Below are 22,723 nucleotides of genomic sequence, written 5' to 3' on the forward strand. Positions count from 1 at the left end.
CCTGCTCGAGTCAGTAGGCTAAATGGAGACTTCAGTTTCGTGGTTCAACTCGTAGTCAAAATATTTCTAAAACATCAACAATTAACGGGAATAACTAAGTGTTAAATGAAAGGTTAACCGAATCGAGAAGCTGGCCGAACGGCTAGGCTGTTCGATCGAACAGCCCAACCGAACGACTATGCCAGCCGATCGGCTAGGCTAACCGATCGACTAGCACTTAGGCCCTCAAACTCAAAGTGTATTATTGACAAAGTGATGTTCGATCGACTACGCCAGCCGATCGGCTAGGCTAACCGATCGACTAGCACTTAGTCCCACCAACTCACAAAAGTGTAGTATTGACGAGGTTCTGTTCGATCGATCGAGCCACTCGATTGTAAACATTACTGCTCGAATCATGAGATACTATACTTCAACACTTAGACTTTTCAAAACATTGGAATGTCACCCGATCGAACATGCCAGCCGATCGAGTGACATATTTAAAAACAACGAAGTGCTAACCGATCGGTTGGGCTAACCGATCGAACAGTTGTTCGATCGACCAACTTGAAAGGTAGTACAAACCATCATACACAAACACATCTTTCACATCAAAGGAAGAAACAATCCACTTGAAAGAACCAGCCGATCGAGCCAGCCAGCCGATCGAATGGATGTTCGAACGGACTTTCAAACCAATCGAACAGCCCACTCGATCGAACTGCTGTCCGATCGAATGGCCTACTCGATCCAAGTACATTGTTTACTCTTTTTCCGCGTTACTCATCGTTGTGTTATCAAACTATTCAGGCTAACCTATTCTCAGTGCTCCCTTCAATCCACAACCAATCACTGTGAGTATACTCGATCCCTTTTTGCTTTCAGCACTTTTGGGTGTTACATACGTAATCTATCAAGTTCACAAACAACACAAACTATTTGAACGCTAACCTACCTGCATGTAATACTTGTCTAAATGATTGCTGTTTATTATGTTTACACGTGGAGTGCTATCTACCTGCTTTAGCAACGTAGTACTATAGTTTGGACTCAGCACCCGTTCACACGGGGGTTGCTAAGGACAATTACCTGCATGGATTACGGTGGTAATCATGTATTGCGAACTGTCTCGGACAGTCAACTCGAAGTCATTGGTATTGATGGTCCCAAGTTGATAATTTACATGCATCGTTTGCCCTTGTGTACGTGCTTGGTTATGCGTAAACTATTCGAACTCGATATGCTATATCAAACTTGTGTACTCACCTTTACATTATATGTATTGACTTTTATTTTAACGTATGTGACAGGTGTTTAAGCTACTAGCGTGCTAGGGAAGCGAGGCAATAATAAACTTCTAGGAGCCTGTGTCCTTAGGACAGTGTCCACGTACCTGTTCCAGGGCCATAATTATCTGTAGATCTTGCACTGGCACCCGTAGTCAGTAAGATCCACAGTGGTCGTCTAGAGGTCTTAAAACAATATTTACTTTTGGTTTGTAATAATTAAGAATTTGAGTTGTCGGAACAGTTCCCATATTGTTTAGTTGATTTCTATGATAACTTGTTATTATTTGGAACACGGTATGGGACGTGTTATATAACTAAATTGTATGATAGTTGTTGTGGAAACTTCTGAACAATCTGTTTCGCTCAGTGCCGCGCCCCGATGATTCCGCCATCGGTTGGGGTGTGACAGTTTCGGGTTCGCTGCTAGTATCTTTAGCTTCTCTTTATCCTTCACCGCCTTCGTCACAATCCGCGAATCCGGCATCACTGCCCATGAATCCGCCAATCCGAACAGTAGGCGTACATGGTCAAATGTAGCTTCAATTGAAGAACAAACCAAGTTGGAATTAGATAAGAGATTCTGTTCATTTCAATGTTTCTCGTCTACCCGCTATCCTTATGTAATTTGCCCTGATGATCCGAAATATTAATGATAAATATTTAAAAAAAAATGTTTCTATTATTATTATTATTATTATTATCCTTCAAAGATTTAATTTATTTATTTAGTTTTTCAAAGGGCTGACACCAAAAAAATTTGGGCTGGCAAATTGTGCCTTATCAGGTTTAACAGGTCTTTGACGACGCATATAACACAAGTATTAAATATGAATACAACTCGTTTAACTACTTGATATCTCATGTCTATAACACAGTTTTATGTTTTATCTACAAAGAAAAAGAAATGATAGATCCTAACCTCATAATTTTATTTATTTTTTTAAAAAAAAGTAAAAAATCGCATTGTGTACTTTTTCAGTAAACAGGTCTAATCGTGTCTTATACAGATATCTATTGTCAGCCCTAAAAAAATAATATATTTTCTATTTTTTTCTGGTAAAAAGTCCCTCAACCCAATTTTCAGACGTTAAGTGTCTTTATTTCCTAATTAACATTTTTGTTTTTTTAGGGAGTATTCCGGTAACGATTAAACAGCTATGTTATACGCTAGCAAGGGAAGAATCAAAGCGAACAAGAGCAAACGAAACGGCAAAAGCAGCAAGAAGAACAACAAAGCGAGTATGTGCATTGCAATATTGCAAACCGATTTAAGGTACATAATCGCAAAATGTGTTTAGACAAAAAATGTACTTCGATTTGGTTAATCAAGTACGTAAACAATTATCCTTCCGATTTGGTAATTAATCGATTTGAAGTGATACAAATTTTTGTAAGAGAATTCATAACTGTGTCCAAAATTAACAAGTATAGAGACTTTATAACGAAGCGTTTGTGAGAAAAAAATAAAGTAATGTTTTTTGGTACCGGCATTTGTGAGAAAAAAAAAATATAAAGTACTTTTTTTGTACCAGAGCTTTTTTAATTGGCAAATTGGATTTAAATAATCCAATTTGGTTGTTTTTTACCAATAATAATTCTAACTGAGTTTATACCCAACAACAGTTCAAGCTTTTTCGTTTTGTTTGTATAATGGTCCGCCGTTAAAAAACATAATAGAATTAAGTTTTTTCTCGAATTACAAATTGATGTTTTAGGACTTTTGATCAAAATGAAGATAGTCAATTGATGTAAAATTTACCTCGAAACAGTGCTCTAAACGACGAAAACGGTGCTTCAATTCGGGTGTTTAAACTTCCAATTAACAAAAATCAAGCCGTTTGGAGCACCGTTTCGATGTAAGCTTTATATTAATCGACTCATATCCTTGTTCTGATCAAAATCCCTAAAACAACGGTTTGTAATTCGGATAAGAACTAAACTCCGTTAAGTTAACTTTAACGACGAACTATTATACAAACAAAATGAAAATGGGTTAAACCACTTACAGAAATAAACTCAGTTGTGAATATTATTGGCAAAAAACACAGTTAGATTGGATTATTTAAATCCAATTTTTCTGAGTGATAAGGCTAAAGGCCTAACCGGGTGATCTAGCCGTCCAAAAAAAATCAAAATTATCATTCCAATTAAAACCGCTTTGATGAATAAACCAATAATACGGTTGGGCTTGATAAACCAATCATAAGCTCCAACTTCATAGGAAATAAATGAAAAGGAAAGTACCTTGGACGGAACCATGGGTTCAGGAATAACAAAAAGTGGGGACGAAAATATCAACCCAGACCACATGTCATGATCCGATTGGAAATACATAAGCATAGTAATCAACGCACCCATTGATTCCCCAAACAGAAACGCCGGCATATTCCTATACTCTTCACTCCTACGAACATCAACAAAGTACAACAACGATGTAGCAGCCGCTTTATCCATATCACCAATGTACCCATGTATGCCGTCTGATCGACCATGGCCAATAAGATCAGCAGCAAAAACAGCGTACCCCCATTTAGCGTACGCGATGCAGAAGTTCTGGAACATCCAGCTGGTGTCGGATGTGTAGCCGTGGGTCATGAAAACGGTGGCTTTGATGGGTTGGTTAGGGTCTAAGGGAAGCCATGATTGAGTGAAGATGTTGCCGTTGGGGGTTTGGAAGTAGGATTTGGAGTTGCGGACGTTTTGGGAAGTGTAGTATTCGGGTTCGGGTGTTTCGCCCCAGAAGAACGGTGGTGGTGTCATGGTGGTTGGTGGGTGTGGGTTAGGGCTATGGGTTGACTTTGTTATGGTGGTAAGGGGTGGTGAACGATATGGTGGGTTTGGTACATGGTTTAATATATTGTCAAGATGATTTAATATTTGAAAAGGAAATTCTATGATTCTAGAGGTAAATGGATAGTAGGTAGGATGTTGCATTGTTGCTATGGCAAGTGACCTAAATAAGAGGGATATTTTGTTTGAATCATTAAGTTCAAGAAATTATGTATTTGGGACTAAAAACAATGAAAATATAAATAAAATTACTAGCGTTTTAAATTAAGTGAGTGAACATGAATGGGTATATATATATGTTTGTTTATTTGAATTTAACCAAATGTGAACATGTACACAATCGCGGCATTGAACGAATCTTTTTGTTAATGTTCGTTCGTTAAGAAATTGGACATGTTCATGTTAGTTTATGTTTGTTTGTTTGTTTGTTAAAAAGACAAATGTATAGTTGATGAGCTTAAATGGACATAAATGAAAGTAGACAAACAAACATAAGCGAACGTAAATGAATAAACATACAAAAAACGAATAAAGATAATTTAACAAGCAAAAACGAACACAAACAAATATAAATGATTATACATTGCCGAAGCCCCTGATCAAGTACTTTCAAATGTGGTATGTGGAGGAAACGTGAATACCAATCACCTAAGCCCCTGATCGAGTACTTTCAGATGTTGTGTGTGGAGGAAACGTGAATGCCATTGTGAATTTGTTAGGAAAGGCGGTACATATTCCATGTATACAAAGTTTCTATTTTGTAATTTAGAATTTAAATGTTTATATTTAAAATTTAAAAATATATATATATAAAACATAATATACACACATTACATAAACATATATTTGAACTTTTGTATTAATATTTAAACGAACATAAATGAATGAATGAACAAACATAAACTAACGTAAATAAACGAACATAAATGAACGTTTACGAATGTAAATGAACGAACGAGACAAGTGTTCGTATCTTTTCATTTATTTAAATAAACACAGTTTATTTTTTCATGTACATTCATTTTTATTAAATAAATAAACATAAACAAACTTTTCACCGAACAATTTACAAACAATTCACAAAAACGTTCATTTAGATGCAATCATACCATATTGTAAGTTGGGTATGAGATGATATAATTCCCTTAACATTAAAAAAACGTAATTATCATTCCAGATTTAAGTGGGTAATTAGTACTATTATTTAATTGTTATTTATTATTTAATGCAGTATAGAATATTTTTTAATTTTTTTTTTTTTTGAATGGCTAACAATTACTCTCCCACTACTATATTTACAAATAACCCACCTTTGCTTGGAATTGAACCCAAGATCTCTCACTAAGAGACAAGAGCCTCTACCAAGTAAGCTAGCCTCACTTGACTAGAATATTTTTTATTAACTTGTATATTTGGGGTTTGGTATAGGTCTATATCTCAACATGTGGGTAGGGTACTAGGGTTTGTATATTTAATGAGTTGTTGAGTGACTAGATGCATCTATCTATTTAACAAGTATTGAGAGCAAAACTATCAGTCAGCATAAGAGCATAAGGGTGTAAGGAGTGGTTAAACACTTTGAAGTGGTAAACTAAAAAACCGACTAATCAGAGTGTGCCATGTCAATCAGTCAAAAGTGTTTTAACTTTGGTGAAAAGTGTTGGCAATGGTTTAAACACTTGGTGAAGTGGTAAACTATTTAAAAAGAAAAAAGAAAAAAAGTTGTGATTGGTTGAGATAGGAATGGACCCCACCCACAATACCTCCTCTCTCTCTCTCACTACCCCCTCTCTCTCATGTTCCCGATTCGGCATGCTGTCCCCGATTGCTTTGCTTTGCCGCGTCGCCAAAAGGTCGGCGCCGGTGTTTGCCGATCGGCAAACTGGTTTGCCGCACGTTACCGAGTCCCACACCGTACACCCTAAGTGATCAACAATACATCAGAAACCGGGTGGTTTCATTTCTGAAGGAATTTGAACAATGTAAAGCCTTTGAATTCTCTTCTGAAAATTTTGGATGTCAACCGTGTACAAGATATGGGCTACCATGTACACCTAAACAAGCAATGTAATTTAAAAAGGTTCAGATTAACTATATAAACACCCTAGCTATGTCCAAATCCAATAAAGCCCACATATCTATTCTTTTCTATCAAAACAAAACTGTATAACTAAATATATTTTGTAACGTTTTCATTTTGATGCATGGTATTAAAAACAAGAGTAAAGTTCTATGTTGTTTCATGTGGTTTGGTCCAAATATCCACTTTGCTCCTATAGTTTTAATTTGACTTTTTTACTCATTGTGATTACCTAATTGCTTCATGTAAACAGATATAGAATAATAGAAAATACAACACAAAATGGATCGACATAGTGACAAAACGGCCAAAACCAAACCCTAGATCTTACTAAAAAGTTAGATCTAAATCAACAGATTACACAAAACTGATGAAATATAGGGCGACTGAAAACTTTATTATTTACCAACCCAGAAAACGCCCAAAACCAAACCCTAGATCTTACCGAAAAGTTAGATCTAAATCAACAGATTACACAATACAATCAACAGATGAAATATCAGTCGATCAACAGAAATCAACACAACAATACAAGATCCTACTGGATCAACAAGAAATACAAACAGGTCTGAACAACTACAATCAGAGAGAATTGATGTAAACTTGTGCGGAGATGAGAGAGAAGTGAGACTGAAGAAGTGATCCAGAAACCCTAGACTTCTCCTTTTATACCAGCATCTTTCCATTTTACACTTTGCACCCCTGCATACTTACACTTAAGTACAATAAAACCACAGAATGTACACTTTCACCCTCTAACTATCATTCTGTTTACATTCACCAATAATGACAAGTCTAGCTCAAATACTTGAGCCCAAATATAAGCCCAAACACTTAAACCAACCATTAACATAAAAGGCCCATCAACTGAACCCAATAATAAATAACATAACGTAACAACCATATAGTATATGAATTAATCTCTTATTCTCAACATTCCCCTACCATTCATATACTATACATGTTAACCATACCCATTTTATCACATATAAGATCATGTGCTTCACTACTAAGACCTTTATTCAAAATATCAGCAATTTGACACTCAAAATCAATTTTAACAGGATCAATTATAGCACAGACAATTTTTTCTCTCAAAAAATACAGATCAAGTTCAAAATGCTTAGTCCTTTCATGAAACACAGGGTTCATAGAAATAGCACTTTTACTATCACAATAAAGTTTAACAGGTAAACTGCAATTAATACAAAGTTCACTTAATACATTTTAAATCCAGATTATTTCACAAGAAGCAGAGCACATAGCTCTATACTCTGCTTCAGCAGTTGACCTAGCAACAACACTTTTTTTTACATTTCCAGGAAACCAGAGATCCCCCAGAAATACACAATACCCAGTAACAGATTTTCGAGTATTAGTACACTTTTCCCGGTCAGAATCAACATACCCAACCAGGTCAAGACTTTGACCCTTTTTAAACATTAACCCTTTACCCGGTCATTGTTTTAAGTAACTGTTGCATGTCGAGTGTGATAGGTTTTTAGTTATATTTTAAGCCTTTTTTAACATTTTAGTCAAGTTTTAAATTTATAAAACACGATATTTTACTAACACTAAACACACATATGGGCAAGTGCACCTATCGTGAGCGTAGTATAGCATTGGTAAGATACCGAGGTCGTCCAAGGACACAAGAGCTTTTAATACCGGATTATCCTCAACGTCTAATCAAATCAAAAGTTTGAGAAAAGGTTTTAAATATGAAAATTAAAAACTAAAAATGCTGAAAATAAAAATAAAAATAAAAACTGATAGACAAGATTAATCACTTGGATCCGACTCGCCTTTAGTGTAACCTTTGATGATTTCCGCACTTTTGCACTTTTTAAGAGATTATCTTAGGTATAGTAGTAGGCCCCTCTTTTGAAGGTGATGTTACCCTTAACCCAGTAGTTTGAGTCAGCAAGGATAAAATCCTAAAAGTTCGGAATATTGGAAGCTAATTAATTAAGTTATTAATGCGTAATGTGGTAGGCCCCTCTTTTGAAGGTGACGTTACCCTCGGCTAAGTGGTTTGAGTCAGCAGGGATACAATCCCAAGTAGCCGGGTTAATGTATTAATAGTAGTTTACATATGAGGGGATCAAGCCATTCGCACCCCCGCCATCCAATACCAGTGGGTATTGAAGGAGGTCCTAGTAAGCTTGACCCAGGTCCTTGCAGGATCTATACACTGAACAAGGCATGAACCTTACCAAACCATTCCCTTAACCCCCGACCAGGTAGCCAACATATCTCTATATAGACCGTAGATATATGAATGGTGTAAATCTTTTATTTTATATAGACAGTAAAATAACGCCAAGACACCACGGACAAATGACAAGGAAGTTTCACCTTCAACATAAGAAACTAGTTATTAAAGTCATTAATACAAAACCAAATAAAAAGTGCGAAAAGATTAAAAATCAAAAGTATTACACTAAATGCTTGTCTTCACCAAGTGATGTAAGAGACTTAGGCAAACATGGCCTTTGATTGTCAAGAACTCTTACTATCAATCTTGGATCCCGAGACTACTACACACACTCTATGATGGATGATGGATGATGGTATCTATGGTATCATCACTACTCCAGTTTCTCTTTCTTCATTAATTGCAATTTGTCTGCATTAGCTCCACACGCCCCCGTGTTCGTTGTGCACGGCCCCGTGTGCAGAAGCGTATCTGTACTATCAAGATTTGCTTGGATTCTGCGAATCTTAGCGTTGACCATGGCCCGTGTTGAGCTGGGCACGCCCCCATGTCGGGAATAGAAGCTTCTATAGCTTTGTCCTTTCTGCAGACACCTGGCCACGCCCCCGTGTCCGCTGGGCATGGGGCCGTGGTCAGCCTTCTGTTTTCTTGTTTTTGCTTGGGAAGATGCTGTCGAGGGGTCGGGCATGCCACGTTTATTACTTTTCTTGTAATTATGTTAGATTTTGCTGCATATTTGCTCCTTTTATTCATTTACGCTCATTTAATCCTGAAAATACAAAAGGAAGACAAAAGCACATTTTTTCCAACATTAGTACTAAAAAAGGGTTAGTTTTATGCCTCAATTGATGTATTTTATATGTTGCATCCTGAGATATTTTTCAACTCTACTTTATCCTTATTAATTTTAGCAAGCACAACATGACTAAGTTCAATAGGTGTACTGACTGGTTTACACCCAAGTACCCAATTTCATTTAACAATTCTAGACAATATTTTCGTTGATTAAGACAAACACCTTTATCACTGTATAACACCTCTATTCCAAAAAAATAGTTAAGGACACCAAGATCTCTGATTTTAAAACTATCACTCAACAATTTTTTAATTCTTTTTATATCATCAAGACTGTTTCTTGTGACAACGATATCATCAACATATACTAAAAGAATAACAAGTATACCAGATTTTTTTAACACAAACAAAGAATGATAACATAAACTTTGAATAAAACCAATTTCAGACAAGACCTCTATAAGTTTTTCATTCCACTTCCTAGGTGCTTGTTTAAGACCATATAAGGATTTAACCAATTTGCACACTTTGGTTTCACTTTTAGAATAGTAGTCGTGAGGCAAAGACATATATACTTCCTCTATAATAGAACTATACAAAAAAGCATTGTTCACATCAAGTTGAAACAATGACCAACCATGTTCAACTGCTAGACTGATAACACATCTATCAGTCACCATTTTAACAACCGGTGAAAAAGGTTCACCAAAATCCACACCTTTCCTTTGATTATACCCCTTAGCTACTAACCTAGCTTTATATCATTCAATCTCATCATTAGATTTGTACTTTATTTTATAGATCCACCTACACCCTATAGGCTTTCTACCAGGTGGCAAATCAGCAAGAACCCATGTATTATTTCAGAATAAGGCTTCCATTTCTAGGTTCATAGCTTCAACTGTAATGCCTCGTGTTTTGTAAATTTCCTTATTTGGCTTGCTTCTTGTACTTTCCTTTTATGGAAACTTGTAACTCTTGTATTCGTACTTCATTTCATACATTGTAATCCAAGACTTGAATCATAATGGGAAACTTTATCTTTTATATACTTGTGTTATACATTATTCATATATACTTGGTGTTTGTTCATATTTCATACATACTTGATGCTTAATTCTATGCAAAATTCATGCGTCTTTATACTTGTTTTACACGCAAATTTCATTATTACACTCTTTTATACTTGCACAACACTTGTACATTGCATAAATACACTTAAAATGGCTTAAAATCAACTAAAACACAAAAAAAAAAATGCAACATTTGGGCTTAAGCCCAGCAGCTTCATACGAAGCTGGCCCAGCTCCCTACGTACGAAGGCCCATCGTACAAAGCCCAACCCATTTCAGCCCATTCCACCATAAAACCCTAATTTCCTCCTATAAATACAACTCCTCCTCCTTCATTCCAAACTTCCACTCCCACTTCTTGCACTCTCAAGCTCCTGATTCGAGAACTCACTTCAAGCTCTTCAAAAGTAAGATTTTCCTCCATCTTCTTCTTCATTTCTTTAACTTTTACAAACTTTTTCTCAAACATTGATTCCTCCCGAAGTTGTTGGTACATCAGCCTTGCATAGGCAGCTGATACAAACTCTCAATGAGATTGAGGACCAACATAAGTGGAGAAAATCTATCAAAAACCTCCTTTTCACAAACTTTTGAACATAAACAGAACCGAAACTGAGTCCCACTGAGTTCACAGCTGAGAAGGTAGCTATGGAATCATGATAGGATTGATTTCAGTTGATTAGAGGGTTAGATCAAACAAAAACCGAGCTGATTTCACCTCAAGAACAGTCCCTTCGTACGAAGCCACCAGTGCCTTCGTACAAAGCCACCTGTCTTCATACGAAGCCACTGATTCCAAACAACTTCCGACGATTTCCAACATCAACTATTGCTATATTTGATGCTGTTGATCATGGACACAACTAACAGTTATTTTTCCTGTAATTTCCTTTCTGTAGACATGACCAACCGATCAGTTCTACCGATTTGTGCTTTGGTGTTAAATAACGAGGTGAAATAACCTCCATGCATGACTTCTGTGACACTTCTGACTTTTAACATACATTTAACTTCAACAACAGACTAACAGAATCATCGAACGTAAGTAACAGATAGTTAAAAGTTCAAAAACAAAGGTTGGCTAACAAACAGTCGCTTCGTACGAACCCACCTGGCTTCGTACGAACCCACTGTTTATGAACTGTTCGAGGTTCTGATTTGCATTCTGATTCAGTGTTGTTCATCACTGTTATTCAGAATGTACCTCTGTTACCCACTGTTAATTCTTCATATATTATGTCCTTTAACTTTGTACGATTCCAACTCCAACTCACGCCTTCGTTTGCCCTATAGGAAAACCTTGGCATCTCCGCGCTGCTTCCAACAACTCAAGCTAAGCTCACGGGATTCTTAGAAGAATAAACGCAAAACTGTGAGTACACTTGAAACCCCCTTTTTCGTTTACCACCTTTTGGGGTGTAACATGTTAAACTATTAAAACTTACACTTATACTTTATTCACAAACATTCCTTATACATGCATGCATACATTGTTACTTGATACTTTAAATCTGGGTTTGAACGTTTTGTACAGACTTATCATTAACTTTGTACGAGCCTATCCTTAACATGTATAGCGCTATAGGATTAACGCACCGCCTGTGAACGTTGGGTTATGTTAAGAGCTTATTGCGTTTCATCCTGGTTTGATTAGTTATGCACATGCCAGTTTTATTGTTTATCTCGTATGACTAGCTTGCCATGTGGAATTGTTTAAAAACTATCTTTTATGCTACGTATGAAAACCTGTATACTCGCCAATGCATTATTGTGTTGAACTATATTTTTAACATGTTACAGGATGATGATGCTGCTGATGTTAAAACTGGAGTAGTGATGATACCATAGATACACATTTAGTTTCGTTTAGAACAGTGCTAAAACACAAACACCCGAAGTTCCTCAAATGTGATAATGAGGGTTTAAATCTAAACATAACTTCATAAGGACTCTTACCAATTAAAACAGATGATGGTAACCTGTTAATTATATAAACTGCAGTTAAAATACAGTCTGACCAGAATATAAGTGGCAAACCACCTTGAAACATCAAAGCTCTGGCTATGTTTAACAAATGTATGTGTTTACGCTCCACAACACCATTCTATTGCGGAGTATAAGCACACGTAGTCTGGTGAATTATACCTTTGTTTTTACAAAACAGGTTCATTTGATTATTAAGAAATTCTGTTCCATTATCACTCCTAAACATTTTTATTTTACTCTTAAACTGAGTGAGAATCAATTCATAAAAATCTTGTAAGTTTTCAAACACTTCCATTTTAGACTTTAAAAGATAACACCAAACAGATCTGGAATAATCATCCACAATAGTCAAAAAATATTCATAACCCTTATAACTTGACACCTTATAAGGTCCTCACAAATCTAAATGAATAAGATCACCAACACATTTAGACTTATGCTCACTCAAAGGAAATAGAACATGAACTTGTTTAGACTTATGACAAATGTCACAAGGACCATGTTTTTTAGAGTTAATACCTAAACTTTCTTTTAAGACCGTGGGGTATGGTGGGGCGGGGGTTTGGGGCATGGGTTGACACGTGTAATTTCAAAACTCAATTCTCAAACCCACTTTGGATGGGGTATGGCGGGGCTTGGGTTAGGGCGTGGCTTGGCAGTTTATTAAAAAAAAATTTACAACAACTTACAAAAAATACACATGGCCACCAAGCGAATAGGAGCCCGCCACATAGGACCACTAGCCCGCTGCCCGCCCCACGCCCGGCTTAAAACTCCCGCCCCAAGGGGCCACGCCCAAACCCACGCCCCAACCCAAGCCCCCAGGGTGGTGGCTTGGGCGTTTTCAGCCAACCCACGCCCCAACCCAAGCCCCATACCCCATAGTCTAAGATAGCCAGAACTTGATCAGATGGATGACCTAATCTATTATGCCACATACTAGACTTTAAAAAACTATTAAAAGAAAGATTTGCAAAATTACCATCTTTACCAATTAGATACAGACCATTATCCTGGCTACCAATCACCCGGATTTTCTTTGTGTTCAAATCCTGTAGCATACCATTACTTTCAATAAACATGACAGTTATTTGATTATCTTTAGCTAACTTATGAACTGACGGCAAATTAACACTGTAATCGGGGACAAGGAAAACATCCTTTAACACAACATTATTAAATAACTTTAACTTTCCTATTTTTAAAACTTTGACACTAGTACCATTTGGATGACTAACTTTTAAACCACATGCTGACACATCCACACAATTGAACATATCTTTATCTGTTTTAATCATATGTTGATTCGCTCAAGAATCAACAATCCAATTATAGTCATGTTCAAGACTAACAATACTAGAACAACTAACAAAACTATTAACCATACTATTTATACTCAAGGACTCACCTCCCATGTTCGACCTGGACTGATCTCCTTCAGTTTTATCACTCACCAAACTTAACAACCTAGATATTTGTTCAGAAGTAGAAGGTGTCACAACCCTCACCAAATCAGGTATCCGTACGACTTAATTAATATTTAATTACTGCTTAATTACTGTGTTTGCTTGAAATTGTGGATAAACTGCTACTTGAATACTGATACATACACATACTTGCATCATACGTTATTAACTGTCACTCCATTTATTTGCACATAACTTTAGTGACAAACTTGATGCCCAAAAGCACAGTAGCACAATGAACGGATAACCCATTAAACGTGCTGACATAGCCAGCACCAGGCAGACACTGCCTCTAAGGCCTGTATGAGCCGGGAATAGTTTACTACACTAGTAGAGAGTGTAGGGAAATGAGGGTTGTAGAACTACGTCACTAGGTGATAGTTATAGTGACCGGATGTGCCTAAAAATATTGTAAACACAAAATCCTGCACTTTAATATAAAATTCAGCATTTTAGCAAACTAGTAAAATGCAAAAACATGGGAAAATAATACTAGACACTTTCCAAAGTGTCGGGAATTCTTTGTGTCACTGAAAATAATAATAAAGAAACTTTAATTGCTTGTTAAGCACTTTAACGGATCAGTATCCAACCGAACAACCGGACTTAACCCGGGACATAAAAATATTGTCATTGACATTGTTTTTCTTTTTCTGAGCTAGTTAGGGTCCCCGAATACCCTAACACCCGTTATATTTCACTACACACAAATAACTAATCATAATTTCTAACTAACTAACTAACTAGTGTTTAACTAGCTAGTTAAATTCTAATCATAAACACCCCTCAAGAACCGATTGGTTCCCTCCTAGGGAACCACCATCCTTACAAAACTTTGATTATTTTATTCTTATGCTAAATATCTTCACTACATATTATCTTTTGGTTAATGTTGGTTAGAGATTATAAGTATGCACATGGGATAAGACCTTCACATTCACCAACACTTAACAAAAAATTGCATTTCTTTCTTTCCCTCTTGCTACCTTCGGCCGAGAACCACAAACCACATCCACTCACTTTCCAACTTTGATCAAGCCATTTTATATACTTACAAGTGTGTTAGAGTTTCTACAAACAAGCTCGGTGCTTACGGATTGCCAAGGACCTCACCACAACGCTATTAACCACCCATTTTTCGTCTAGTTTCTTCCCTAGCCTTGAGCTAGTTGTAAGTGACTCTAAACACTCTCTTGATCTTGTCTAAAGTGGTTAATAAGAGATTTGTCGGATAAAAATCATGAACATATAAGATCAAAACTTAAAGTTTACTAAAAATGATAAACATTGTGCTTAATGAATGAATATTAGTGTACAACTCTTGGATCTTGTTTTGCTATGATTCTTTTATGTTGATTGATGCTAGTAGTAGTTCGGATCGTCATCTAACCCGGCTAAGTCATGTTCATGGAACATGAACTAGTGTATGTTAAGGTGTGAAAATGATTAGATGATGAACATTACTACTTATTAACATGAACTTGTGTAAAAGTAGTTTTTCTTGTAAAATGAAGCTCTAAACTAGTAGATCTAAAGATCTACAAGTGGTATTTTCGAAGGACCAAGTGTCAAATGAAATCATGTTTTAGAAGCCGGAACTTTCTTGAAACAACTGTGTTTTTGTGAACAAACAAGTGTGTAGACACTAGTGTAACAAAAGGATTTAAAAAAGAAATATTTTTATAATTTTTGACCAAGAAGTTGTGAACTTCCACTTTCTTTAAAAATAAAGATTTCAAGAAACCGATTTTATTTTTAAGGATAGAAAGATCTACTAAAAATATTGGGAAGTTACTACACACTTTTACATAACCCACAAGTTCGTGTGTTTGCGATCTATGTATATTCTTGACTAGTTTGGTGTTGAAATATTGTTTGATGATGTTGAGAAAATTGTTGATTGAATTTTGAAAAGAAAATGATACGCTAGAAAGCGTGGCCACCTCCAGATACAGAGGAAACTCTGGCGAAATCTTTCCAGAAAATAACACTTAGAATTATTTTCACAACAGATGCTTAAAAATATCTTTTTAACTTGTTTTTCCAAATAAATTTCGCCATGACTTTTATTACAAAATAACCAAGTGTCGGAGGTGGGATTTTCAAAAATAAACCTTGCTAAAATATATATTTAGAATATATATTTTTCATAATAGCACTTGTGTAAATTTTTATGATTATTTTGGGAACTATACAAATATTATTTTTAGAGTAAAAATAATATAACTCGTATACACTGAAAAGTAACAACTCCAAAATAATACGAACGCCTTCATAATATTTAAGTTACACCGGTATTATTATTGTTACCACCCGAACTTTAACTGTAACTTACGTATTTTCAGAAAATACTCTTAAACGCGTATTTTGATAAAAGTATTATTTGGGAAAATTATATGGAATAAAATATAATATTTTTGGGAAAAATATTTATATTTTGGTGATAGAATTAAAATATATTTTAAGTGTGACTTAATAATATATTTTTGGAATTACAAGAAAACGCACATGTATTAAAACCCCCATCCTTGGGAAGGAATATATTTTCCAAATAATTACGAAGTGTAATTATGAAATAATTGCCTAACTATTTCCCAAAAACTTACACCTTACGCTAAGGCACGGCCGTCCGTCTAATAAAAGTTAGTACGTGTAGGTCGTCGCACAGCACGCTGACTGGGAGATTTCTAGTTAGAGACGCACTTCGGTGAGTTCATGTCCCCCTTTTCTCTTAACTGTTTTCAGTTTTCTAAAATGCGGGGGTGAAATACATGTTACTATGATTACGAGTATTTTTACACATGGTATGATTAGCGTAAGGAGTGTTACTACTTAGATCATGTGAGTGGGTAGGCGGGAACTGAAGGCCATTAATCCTCAGTATAGGACCGAGGGATAGTAGCGGTAGATCTATCTGGGTGTAGCGAGCCCAGCCCCAGGACCATCAGAACGGACCTCGGGGTGACTTTGTACCCAACGCAAAAATCTGCTAGGTTTGAGTCTTCCTACTGCACTTCACACATATCAATGGCCTTGCAAACCATTGGTGATCTCTTTATTTCCTTATTTGCTACATACCAGGGATTTTTATACTTACAAAGGTTTTACATACTCACTACACATGAACTCGCTCAACAATTTTTGTTGATTTTTCCAACTTACATGTATTTCAGGGAACTAAAGATCTGGCACGGTATGCTACGTTTCCACGCTGCGTTAGAGTTATGGGATCATCCTCGTTTAGGGATTGCGACTTTTACCTGGACGAGTCGCAAGTCTTAAACGGTGTTTAATTCATGTTGTGGTTGCGTCTTAAGAACAATGTTATTATTTTGTAGTGTTGTAAACTCGATGCATGTGTCTACATTTTAAAACAATGTTGTGGTATTTTGTTTTTAAGACTTTAATCAACGGATGATCTGCATGATTTTACTTTCATATAGCTTTGTTGTGATTAAGCTATGGTATTAAGAAGTCACACCAAATTAACCCACACTTCCGCAAAGTCAGGGTGTGACAGAAGGTAAAGCAGTACTAGTTGAATTTGCATTACCAACAGGAACATTTGACTTATTGTTTAACCAGTATTATTATCCCTTTTAACAAATTGTCCTCCTGATCTCTTCTTCATACCAGGAGGATATCCAATCAACTCAAAACATCTATCAACAGTATGACCTAACGTATTGCAGTGAGTACACTTCAAGTTAGGGTTAGGACCTCTAGTATTCTTTCTCCTAGAATCAAAAGACTGAGTAGATTTAGACACAAAAGAAACATTTTGAATTTTAACTCCACCACTAGACATTCTATGAGATTCTTCCCTAGATACAACTGAAAAAACAACCTTGACAGATGGAAATGTGTCTCTTGTTAACAAATTTATTCTAACTGGTTGATAAACATCATCCAAACCCATGAGAAATTGCATTAGTTTTATTAACATAGAAAAATCATTATAGACTTTAGTTGCTTTACAAGAACAAGTGTGTAGTTTGAGCATAACATCAAATTGTTTCCACATAGTTGTTAACCTATTATAATAGTCAGCAACTGTACTTCCATTTTGACTTATACAATTAATTTTTTTTATATAAATCAAACACAATAGACCCATCTATCTTGTCATAGGTTTCTTTAAGATCATCCCAAACTTCTGAGGCATATTTTTAAAACACTTGACCCAAAAACAATTCCTCAATAACAGAGTTTAAAAGCCTTCTCAAAACCACTGAGTTACATCTATCCCACTGACTAGCTAAAACATGATCATCAGTGGATCTCTCACACTGACCTGCTATACATCCATATTTATTCTTGGCTTCTAAAGCCAACTTCATAGCACTAGACCAAACAAAGTAATTTTCAGTTCCCTTTAGTTTAATACTAACAATAGTCAAGGAAATAGAATCACTAGGATGAAGATATAACGGATCTCCTATATCAAGTTTATTTATGAGAGTTTATGAAGTACTACCTATATCACCCATCTTAACAAACAAACAGAGATAACAAGCAAGAATAGAAACAACAAGCTATAATACAAAACCAAAAAGAAAACAACCTGCAAGACTGTGTCAGGGGCCAGATTCCAGGTTTATTACTCTATTGGTGCTTGGACAAGTTTTTACACAGTTGCAAACCCAATGAACTTAGACCAAGATCAACAACCCATATCAAATAATGAACAATCACGAAAAAAGATAATACACAGACAAACAGTAACAAACAATGAACAACCAGGATAACACACTGATAAATAAATAAATCGGTCCTCACTACCCCAGCATCAATCCAACTAGACACAACAAACAATAATCAATAAGAGAACAGAATAAAACAATCTTACAGAAGCGATTAACTCCCTCATTTAGCAGATCTGGTGAATAACCTTCTAGGGTTATCATATTAGATCGAACAACAAGATGTCACACACAACCCGGTCAGTTTGCTTTGTAACCTTCTCGGGTTACTGATGCGTGTGAAGTGTCGTATAGTTTTTAATGTATATTTAAGCCCTTTAACACTTTTTAGCCAAGTTTTAAATTTATAAAACACGATATTTACTAACACTAAACACACATATGGGCAAGTGCACCCATCATGAGCGTAGTATAGTGTTGGTAAGATACCGAGGTCGTCCAAGGACACAAGAGCTTTTAATACCGGTTTATCCTCAACGTCTAATCAAATCAAAAGTTTAGAAAAAGGTTTTTAAACTAGAAAAAATAAAACTAACTAAAATGCTGAAAAATAAAATAAAAATAAAAACAGATAGACAAGATGAATCACTTAGATCCGACTCGTGTTTAGTGTACCCTTTGATTATTTCCACACTTTTGCTCTTTTTAAGAGATTATCTTAGTTATTGTAGTAGTCCCCTCTTTTGAAGGTGACATTACCCTCAACCCAGTAGTTTGAGTCAGCAAGGATACAATCCTAAAGGGTTGGATTATTGAAAGATAATTAATTAAGTTATTAATGCATAATGTGGTAGGGCCCTCTTTTGAAGGTGACGTTACCCTCGGCTAAGTAGTCTGAGTCAGCAGGTATACAGTCCTAAGTAGCCAGGTTAAAGTTTTAATAGTAGCTTACATATGAGGGGATCAAAGAGTTTGGACCCCCGCCATCCAATATCGGTGGGTATTGAAGAAGGTCCTACTAAATTTGACCCAGGTCCTTGCAGGATCTATACACTGAACAAGGCAAGACTCTTACCAAACCATTCCCTTAACCCCCGACCAGGTAGCCAACATATCTCCATATAGACCGTGGAGATATGAATGGTGAAAATCTTTTATTTTATATAGACAGTAAAATAATGCCAAGACACCATGGACAAATGATAAGGAAGATTCACCTTCAACATAAGAAACTAGTTATTAAAGTCATTAATACATAACCAAATAAAAAGTGCGAAAAGATTAAAGATAAAAAGTATTACACTAGACACTTGTCTTCACCAAGTGATGTAAGAGACTTAGGCAAGCATGGCCTTTGATTGTCAAGAACTCTTACGATCAATCTTGGATCCCGAGACTACTCACACACTCTATGATGGATGATGGTGGTGGATGATGGTGTTGTGGTGGTGGTGGAGTGTGGGTGAAGTCTGAGAGAGGTGGTGTGCCAAGGGATGGTTTGCAAATGAGCCAAGCACCCCTATTTATAGCCTGAACAGAAGCTCGGGCACGGCCCCGTGTCCACCTATCTTCTCTTCCTTCATTAATTGCAGTTTGTCTGCATTAGTTGACCACGCCCCCGTGTCCGCTGGGCACGACTCCGGGTGCAGAAGCGTATCTGTACTATCAAGATTTCCTTAGATTCTACGAATCTTAGAGTTGACCACGGCCCCGTGTCCACTGGGCACGCCCCCGTGGTGGGTGATAGAAGCTTCTACAACTTTGTCTTTTCTGCAGACACTTGGGCACGCCCCCGTGCTCACTGAGCACGAGGCGTGTTTAGCCTTCTGTTCTCTTGTTTTTGCTTGGGAAGATGCTGTCGGGGGGTCGGGCATGCCACGTTTGTTCCTTTTCTTGTATTTATGTTAGATTTAGCTCCCTTTTTGCTTCTTTTGTTCATTTGAGCTCATTTAATCCTGAAAATACAAAAGGAAGACAAAAACACACTTTTTCCAACATTAGTACTAAAAAAGGGTTAGTTTTATGCCACAATTGATGTAATTTATATGTTGCATTTTGCACACATCAAATACCCCCACACTTGAATCTTTGCTTATCCTCAAGCAAAATTTTTTATAATGTGGCTTTACACTCCCAAATAGAATGGGTAGAAGAGAAAGTTTTTGGGCTTGTCATGGAGTGTCGGGATTTCCAAGATTATTTATTAAGTTTTATTTTTAATTATTTACAATCCTATTCGTCATGATTTATTTAAAACATTATATAAGATAAATTACTTATTAGGGCATAACATGCCTTTTTAAAATTCCATTTATATACAAGTTCACATACCTCACGGGGGATCACTCAACACTCGGCCGAAGATGTATTTTAGTGAATCACTCGAGAGCGGCATGGAACTTGCTCCTACCATCAGCTTGCCAAGCAATCAATCCTCCTCCTTTTTAACTATACACCTTTGTAAATATCAAGAGGACTTTTTGGGTGAAGGGTTAGGCTTGGGTTAAAGGTAGGTGGTTGGGTTAGTGGTTAGTAAAAGGGCGAAAGGCGTAAAAAGCGTCGGTTTTCGTAAGACTTTTTATTTTTGTAATTTTTATTTTTGATGAAGCACTTTCTCAAACAAAGTTCTTTTTGATAAACTTTTTTGTTTATTTCTTTTGGCTTCATTATCAATTTTTTTTATAAGGAAGCCATAAAAAAACTGAGTTTTGTTACTAAAATAAGGGGTTTAAAATGAAAAAAGGTTTGGTGGGTAAATGGGTGTTTGTTTTGGGTTAAGAAATGAAAAGGTTTAGGCTCAAAGGGGTTAACTAGGGGGATTTTAGGTAGGTGGTAAAAAAAAGAAAAATAATGGTGTAGAAATAAAAAAGGTTAGTCCTAATGCCTCCATCATTTACTTACTCGGGTTTAAGTTGGTAAGGACCGGGAATGTATCGTCGTGGCAAGTTCTAGAGTTGTAAGAACCAAGCGGCTATTCACACAAGAAACGAAAAATGAGTATTTAGTTTAAAGATGTGTATTTGTATGCTCAATAAAGGCTCAAAACTCACTTTTTGTGGGAATAGGTTTTTTCGTGATCAAGTATATATAATCAAATTTTAACTAGATTTGTCATGTCGTTTCATAATTTTCTTATGTTGGTTCTTTTTATCACGACGCTATCGGTTGTAAATTTGTAAAAATATAACCTTTTTAGAACTTGAAATTCCCAAATTAAACCTAGACAAGTAAAAAAATGAAATTTTTTTTTGAAAAAATTTGGGGTGATTAGCGGTTCCAATAGAGTTTTGTGTAAGGCTTGTAATTAGGACTTGCAAGATTCAAGGTTTTAGCATCCCCCCACACTTAAATTACACATTGTCCTCAATGTGTCCCAAAAATAAGTTTTTTTTAGGTTGATTGAGTGTGTAAAAAGGTGTGAAAAAACAAAAATTTATGTTACTAGGCGTCTGGACACGGCCCCGTGGTGTCCGGGCATGTCCCCGTGTTCAAATCGCCAGTAACAGAAATTAGTAAAAAGAAACAGAAGCCTGGGCACGGGGGCGTGTTCAACGAGCACGCCCCGTGTCCAGTTACCTGCACTGGGCATTTTCTGAAGGTAGTTGGGCATGGGGCGTGTTGGGTGAGCACGGCCCCGTGCCGAACTTGCTGTAATGAAGAAAAAATTGTCGGGTGGCCCTGTTTTTGTGCATGGGGTACAGGTTTAAGTTTCCCTTGGTATCCTTCACCATCCCGAGTGTGTTTTATTCTTGAAAATTAAAACTAAACTAGAAAACATAAAAATTAATCTAAACTAAACTAAGGATAGTTCCGCGGAATGCCTCCATGGTGCGCCACGTTTATAAGGGTCCTTGGCTAGACCCAAAGCCTGGTCATATGTTACCCAAGTGGGATGTTTTGCATCCCATGCTACACCGTCGGAGAGCATCATCCAAACTCGAGTCTATGACCTTCATGTAGTTGACCGGATCGTCGTCTTCTACTCTTTTTCCAACTCCAAACTTCATTTCCTCGTCACCAATTCTCAATGTTAGTGTTCCATCATTCATGTCTACCACCGCTTGGGCCATAGCTAGGAATAGCCTCCCTAAGATGAGTGGTACTTAGGTATTTTCCTCCATATCTAGTATGAAAAAGTCGGCCGGGAAGACAAATTCGCCGACTTTGACCAATAGATTTTCAGCGACACCTTGTGGATATTTGACGGACCTATCAGCGAGTTGTATGCTTATTTTTGTAGGGCTTGTTTTCCCTAGGCCGAGTCGGTTGAACATTGATGCGGGCATGAGGTTGATGCTAGCCCCGAGATCGGCTAGTGCATTGCGAATGGGGGATTCCCCAATTGAGCAAGGAATTGTGAAGCTTCCAGGGTCAATCTTCTTTTGCGGGAGTTTGTTGAGT

At 36.6% G+C, this 22,723-nt stretch overlaps 1 protein-coding gene across 1 annotated transcript; it reads right to left on the reverse strand.

The window, feature by feature from the left end:
- Positions 1-2,895: 2,895 nt before the first annotated feature.
- On the reverse strand, positions 2,896-4,111 carry LOC110885846 (caffeoylshikimate esterase). The gene has a single exon (XM_022133567.2). The coding sequence runs from the start codon at positions 4,029-4,031 to the stop codon at positions 3,330-3,332; it is 702 nt and encodes a 233-aa protein (XP_021989259.1). The 5' UTR covers positions 4,032-4,111; the 3' UTR covers positions 2,896-3,329.
- Between the last annotated feature and the right edge of the window lie 18,612 nt (positions 4,112-22,723).

This window comes from Helianthus annuus, chromosome 10 (genome assembly GCF_002127325.2).
Source record: "Helianthus annuus cultivar XRQ/B chromosome 10, HanXRQr2.0-SUNRISE, whole genome shotgun sequence".
NCBI classification, from domain to species: domain Eukaryota; kingdom Viridiplantae; phylum Streptophyta; class Magnoliopsida; order Asterales; family Asteraceae; genus Helianthus; species Helianthus annuus.

Coding starts and splice junctions, on each gene's coding strand:
- LOC110885846 (XM_022133567.2), bottom strand. CDS start 4,031: ATGACACCACCACCGTTCTTCTGGGGCGAAACACCCGAACCCGAATAC.